We start from the raw sequence: 7,118 nt of genomic DNA, 5'->3' as shown, positions 1-7,118 counted from the left end.
GCAACCCCCACATGACCAAGTAGAACTGCCCTATAAGGGTTTCCTTTACAGGAGCAAATCTCCAGATCAAGCATTGGGCTGCAAACCCAAAGGTCGAGGGTTCCAACCCACCAGCCACTCCATGGGAGAAAGATGAGGCAGTCTGCTTCCGTAAAGATCAATAGCCTTAGAAACCCCATGGGGTGGTTATAGTCTATCCTATAGGGTCGATATGAGTAGGAATTGTCTCCATGACAGTGGGTTTTGGTTCTTCTCCAGCAGAGCTAATAGTGGGTTAGAATCAACAATCTTCCAATTAGCAGTTGAGCACTTAACCACTGCACTACCAGGGCTCCTTGAGCAGAACACTGAACTGTCAAAATTGTAAATGCAATCATTACTAAAACTCAACCAGATGGACTATGAAATACCAGAATTCAGTTCCATCATCTAAAAGGTACATTTTTTAAAGTTAAAATGTTAAAAGCTTCTTCAACTTGCTAATTATAAAACATAAAGGACAATATACTTATATTTCTCATGTGGTTATTTTTTTCACTCAAATTCAGATTGAGATCTCTAAAGACTATGGAATTATTTTTTAAATGGGGTGGGTGGGGGGAGAACAACCCCACTTAAAGGATCAAGGTCCTGAAAGGTAGAAACCACAGCCTACCCGCCTCCGTGGCAGCCAAGCCGTTTGCTAACATCTCGCTGAAGCAAGCCTTCCAGAAGGGACGTTAATTCCGGGGAGAACGTATCTGGAAGTTCCACATTCTGGGGAAGAGAAGAGCAAAATCTCCAAAACCCATTCTTGGAAACACCACCTTCACACCCAACCAGGTTTAAAAGTCCATTCCTTGGATAAGCATAGTATTCACAACTGTCGATGCATCAAGAAATAATGTTTACTCTACAGAATGATAATTAGGTTACTAATCACTTTCTAAATCAATCAACAGGCTGGGGCCAGGTGCCTACTCGTCCACATCTCAGTACTTTGTACTTTGATTTGATTTCTTTAGTTTCCTGCATCTTTCTCATCCTCTTTGGGAGTAAAGCTTGATTTTTAACCTTGGTGTCTATTTCCACTAACTTTTCTCCTAGAAACTCTTCTAGGAGCGGTGTCTGCATGCATTTATTTCAAAGAGCCATTTTATCCTGTTTATCACAGAATGAGCCACAGAAACTACTCTATCGTTAGAAGAATGCAATTTTAAATCCCCTTACCACGGTGAGTGTCATACGGTCTATCTCATGCTTATCTTTGGTTTTATGTTGTCTGAAAGGGCTGTGGCTGTAGAAATAGAGAACATACAGTAAAACATGATGTCAGGTAACTTCTATCACTGTTCATTTGAGACAACAGAAATACAAAAGCCATAAACATTGATCACATCCAGAGAACAGATGGTGATCAAATATATTGTTGTTGTTGTCATGTGCCATCGAGTTGAGTCAGACCCGACTCACAGTGATGCCTCCTTGGGTTTCCGAGGTGGTATCACTATGGAAGTAGATTGCCCAACCTTCCTTCTGAGGAGTGGCTGGTGGGTTTGAACTGCCAGCCTCCTGATTAGCAGTCAAGTACTTTAGACACTGTGCTACCAGAGCTCTCAAAACACTGTCATCAAGTTGATTCCGACTCAGTGACCCTCCTTGGGTTTCCGAGGCAGTATCACTACGGAAGTAGATTGCCCAACCTGCCTTCTGAGGAGTGGCTAGTGGGTTTGAACCACCAACCTTCTGGTTAGCAGTCAAATGCCTGAGGCACTATGTTACCAGAGAGACTTAAATCTTATTTGACCTGCCTTATCCCTCATTTAAATGAAATTGTGGCACTAAAATATGCTTTTCCAATTAAGCGGTCATTAGGAAAGAAAAGATATAATTAGTCAATAGATAATCATGAAAATGGAAGTCAATTACAAAAAAATATGTCTTGTTCTAAATAGACCAGGACTTCATCTTGAGTGAGACCAGAACTACATGGTGCCCAGCTACCACTACCGACCATTCTGATCAGGGCCTCAATACATAGGCCCTGATAGAATGGAAGAAAAGTGTGGAACAGAACCGTACATTCCTAAAATCAACCAACCAAACAAAACAGACTTACTGGGCTGGTTGAGAAGGGAGGACTCCCAGAGACTAACTACTACCCAGAGACATTCTTTAAATTCTGAACCAAAACTAACCCTTGAGCTCAGGTCATTTTGTAGCTGAATAACAGAGTGGCTCACAAAATAATGATGATCACCCATGAGCACTGTGCTCCTATAAAAAAAAAAAAAATCACCTACAAGGGGTGGGAAGGCAAATGAGACGACATCCAAGAATACATACAGGTTTGACAGAGGCTATCTCCGCCCATGTACTCACATGTGCTACAAATACAACCATGAATGTAGGAGAGCGTACAGGGGGCCAAGTTAGGAAAATGTCTTAGTCACAACCAAACACCTTGATGGAATGACCCTCTGGGTATGGAGGATCAGGACATAACATAGTCCAGACACAATGCTCTACATCCTACTTTGGGGAGTAGTGACTGGGGTCTTAAAAGCTTGTGAGTGGCCATCTAACATACAACTTTTTGTCTCTCCTTGTCTGGAGCAAAGAGTTAAATATAAAAGCAAGACACAGTTAGGCCAAAGGACTATGGGGCACAAGAACCCCAGCCTCCACGATCCTGAGACCAGAAGAACTAGATGTGGACCAGCCACCCATGCTGACTCCTATGAAAGGGATCACAATAAGAGGTCCCAGGTAGAGTAGGGGGAAACGTGGAAGAAAACTCAAAATCACACAAAAGACCAGGCTTACTGGTCTGATAAAGACTGATGGAATGGCCCAGACTCTGGCCCTTAGATACCCTGCAAGCTAGGAACTGAACTTAAACCCCATGACTTGGCAGCCAAACAATAGACAGGCTTTTAAGGTGAACAGTGATGCCAGGAGGGGATGCACTCATTACAACAATCAAGCAGATGCGATGAAGGGGACAGCATTTGCCCAGTGATAGAGCTAGGAAGGTGGGAAGGGATGGGAAGGAAGACTGCAGGGGAAGGGTGGGTGTAGGGAGGAAGTGGGAAGAACGCTGTGAAACTGTGGGGATTGCAGTAAATGTCACAAAACAGAATGTGTAAAAAAAAAAAAAATGTTTTTAATCACCTATATGAGACTAAAGGAGCTGTGGTACTGTAGTGCCTAAGGCATCTGACTGCTAACCAGAAAGCTGGCGGTTCAAACTCATCAGCCGCTCCTCAGAAGGGAGACTGGGCAATCTACTTTCACAGTGATACTGCCTCAGAAACCCAAGGAGGGGTCACTATAAGTTGGACCCGACTCAATGGCAGTGAGTTTGGTCTCTCTCTTTCTTTTCTTTTTTTGTCAGACTAAATGGTCAACAATTACTTTAAAACAAAGATAAGATTGTAAGCAGGGCAAGGAAACTAGATTAATGGAAATAATGAGAATGTCTGTGCACTGTGAAGAAGTAACCAATGTCACTGGACCACATGTGCAGAAATGGTTGAATGGGAACTTAAAGTGCTTTATGAATCTTCACTGAAAACAATAAAACATTAAAAAAACAAAACAAAATATGTCTTATCAGTGTTTGAGGAGCTCTGGTGGTATAGTACCTAAGGCACTTGACTGCTAACCAGAAGGATGATGGTTCAAACCCACCAGCCACTCCTCGGAAGGAAGGTTGGGCAATTGACTTCTGTAGTGATACTGCCTCGGAAACCCAAGGAGGGGTCGCTATGAGTCGGGTCCGACTCAATGGCACATAACAACAACAACAACAACAATCAGTGTTTGAACTAAAATAACTTTCACACAATTTTTAATATTTTCAGCAAAACAGATCTTAGTCCCTCACCTAACCCAAGGAACAGAGATCAAATCAAAATTTCATCAAGTGGGACAGGATTCCCCCTCAGCCCCCCAGAATCAATAATGTCTTAATCAGAAATTAGTAATTTTTGGTAATAGATTCCCTCAACGATAACAGAAGTGAACGAATCCAACGCCCCCGGATCCTCTCGAGCCCAGAGTGCGGATTCCTTTCAGGGTTCCCATCTCAGGGTCCCAGAGCTGGGGTCCTGTTTAGCTGTGAGCCAGTCATGGGAAACTTCAGTATCACTTTCCTCAGAGTCCCTGGGAAGTGTGAACCATTAAAGCCGCTAACCGAAAGGGTGGAGGCTTGAGTCCACCCAGAGGCATCTCGGAAGGAAATCCTGCCATCTACTTCCCACATGCTGCCAGGGAAAGCCCTCTGGAGCACAGTACTACTCTGACACCTACGGTCTCGCCATGAGGTGGAATCGACGCCACGGCAACGTTTTAAACAAAAAATCCGTCTCCTCATCTGTAAAACGGGACAATGCCACATACTTCACAGGTATGTGCAAGGGAACAATGAAAATAATGTAGGAGTGAGAAGCCAGGACTACACCAGTACACAGTAGGTATCTAATGGGGTCATTATTTCTCAGATTAATAAAGGTGTAACAGCACTTCATAAAATCAATGTTCGCTTGATAACTATTTAAGATGAATAGTTTATTCTTTACCATGTCTTTAGCACTCTGGGGAAGCTAGAAAGGAAATCTGATTGTTAAATGATCCCATTCAACATGCAAATTAGAAAACCAAGGGCTTACGTCTTTGAAAATTAAAGACCGGATATATATCATTGCATGAGACTTGCCTGGAAAAAGCCTAATCCAATAATTGTATTTATAACATACATGAGACCAAAATCTGAGGCAAGCTATTTTGCAAAACATTTTACTGCTAACTTCACGAAATAGATTAGAATGTTGAATGTATCAATATCGCGATGAGAATGAAAACCCTACTTGTCCTGCCCTGCCCCTCACGACTCCCCTGGCCGTCATCCTAACTCACACAAGCTGGGCGTTCAGTCATCTCTTGAAGACAGCATTCCATGTCAGAGCATTCATTGTCCTAAATGTTCTAATTTTCTTTTTGTACAAGAGAGGGCACTCTGATGCTTTATTTTCTTCCTTATCATGCAATAAAGGACAAAGTCATTTCTGCCTCTTGGAAGCATTCTTTGGGGCAGGGGGAGAGTCCAATCGTGAAGAATTCCGGTGGGGGAGGCAGGGAGATAGGTTGATGGGGAATCACATGGTTAAATGAGGCCAGATGCCAGGGAGAAGTGCTATTTGGGGGTGCTGGTGCATGAATACTTGTTAAAAAACAAACAAAACCAAACTCATTGCCATCAAGTCGCTTCTGACTCAGAGAGACCCTACAGGATGGAGCAGAACTACCCTCAGAGGGTCTCCAAGGTCTTTAATGGACGCAGGTTGCCCCATTTTTCTCTCGCAGAGGCAGAGGGCTGCTGGGTTCTTATCATTGATGTCTCGGGTAGCCGCCAAGCACTAAATCACTGTGCCACCAGGGTTCCATATGAATATTTGTTACATTATTAAATATAAATAATAAATAAAAGTAGAGAGAGAAAAAAAAAAGGTAAATTAGCACTAAGTGAGCAAATACTACTATTTAAGACAGATGCTTATTGGGAATATTTCTTCACCCTAATTGTTTCCAAGGAGAAAAGTATACAATGAATGCATTTTAAAAACAAACAGAATATTGAAAATAAACATTAGCAACTTATTAATTTATTATTAGGAGCTCTGGTAGCATAATGCCTAAGGCACTTGACTGCTAATCAGAAGGCTGGCGGTTCAAACCCACCAGCCACTCCTCGGAAGGAAGGTTGGGCAATCTACTTCCGTAGTGATACTGCCTCGGAAACCCAAGGAGCGGTCGCCATGAGTCAGATCCGACTCGACGGCACATAACAACAACAACAACAAATTTACTATTTAAGAGACTAGCATTGAAAATACCTATCATACTTGTATCACTCTCTTACGTGCAAAGTACACACATCACATACATTAACATGTTTATGAGTAAAAGGGAATAAAAACTTTGCTAACTCTTACTTAAACCTTAGTCCCTCTCCTCGACACTTAGCTGTTTCTACTCCTCAGTGCTCCTTAAGGTAAATCCGTTGCCATTGAGTTGGTTCTGATTCATGGTGACCCCACGTGTGTCCACAGAGATCACAAGGGCTGATTATCAGAAGGAGATTGCCAGGTCTTTCTTTGGAGGTCCCTCTGGTTGGACACGAACTCCCAACCTGTTGGCTAGCAGTGGAGTACATTTCCGCACATTTCTCTCTTTAATGTGTACGAGGGGGTGAAGCAAAGACCTCCTTGCATTTCAGCAAACCCCTCTGATCTGAATCCTGTGTGCAGAACCAGCAGTGTCCGCTCCTACTCTTGACCTCTGGGCACTTGGCCCGATTGATGCCGGAAGGAAAGGGCTGGGCCTGACACTTGTAGAGAAGGACTGCTGTGTTCGGACAGAAATGCTCTGTGCTAAATTTAAAAAGTCTTTCATGAGACCAGAGGGAGGCTTGCAAGAGGACCGGAGTTAAAGTTAGTGGTGCCAAAAACATTCCCAGCACATGGGCCCTAGCAGTACAAATCCCATTTTATAAATATAGCTTATTCTGTGTCCGGCTCCCTAAGAAGCTGTCGGAAGCGCTCTGCACTATTCAGTTCCAGGCTACAGACTGAGGAGGCTTGGCCAGTGAACATCGCAGTGCACATCTGTTTCCAATGTATTCCTGATTATTCTTTGTGAACAAAACCAAAGAGCCTGTTTCTATTTTGGAAAATGCTAGAGAAAACCTACAGTGGTGATGATCTCCTTTCTGAGGGAGGCACGTGGTGCTCATAGCCCCTGCCTGATCCACAGCTGCTCCCTGCGCTGGCCTGCAAATAGGAGACAGTAACAGGGCTGTCCACAGCTCCCCACGTGGGGCCTCCTTCTCCCAACAGCACAGAAGGCGTTCTGACTGCATTAGGGAGCGTTGGTGGGTACAAAACTCACACGTGCCCTGGTCAGCTGTGGCTTTCTGTATGACAGACAGAGGAGGAGACTGGCAAATTTAGAGCATCTTTCACAGTATGATAAATTATGGGGAAAAACACACACACAACACACACACACACATGGTTGCTGTGTTGTTGGGTGCTGTTGACTCCATTCCAACTCATTAACGACCCTATAGGACAGAA

The 7,118-nt window shown here is 43.6% G+C and overlaps 1 protein-coding gene across 1 annotated transcript in view; it reads right to left on the bottom strand.

Moving 5' to 3' along the window:
- The window catches only part of GRK3 (G protein-coupled receptor kinase 3), a 169,607-nt gene that overhangs the window by 17,272 nt on the left and 145,217 nt on the right, over positions 1–7,118 (bottom strand). The window contains exons 16-17 of the mRNA XM_007947940.1: positions 1,210–1,276; positions 656–756 (exon numbers count right to left, since the gene is read on the bottom strand). Coding sequence (XP_007946131.1) covers positions 656–756; positions 1,210–1,276 — 168 coding nt within the window. The remainder of the gene's footprint in view (positions 1–655; positions 757–1,209; positions 1,277–7,118) is intronic.

This window comes from Orycteropus afer, unplaced genomic scaffold (genome assembly GCF_000298275.1).
Source record: "Orycteropus afer afer isolate SDZICR_OR568_19922 unplaced genomic scaffold, OryAfe1.0 scaffold00197, whole genome shotgun sequence".
Taxonomy (NCBI): Eukaryota; Metazoa; Chordata; class Mammalia; order Tubulidentata; family Orycteropodidae; genus Orycteropus; species Orycteropus afer.
This window is presented reverse-complemented; position numbering and strand designations above follow the sequence as displayed.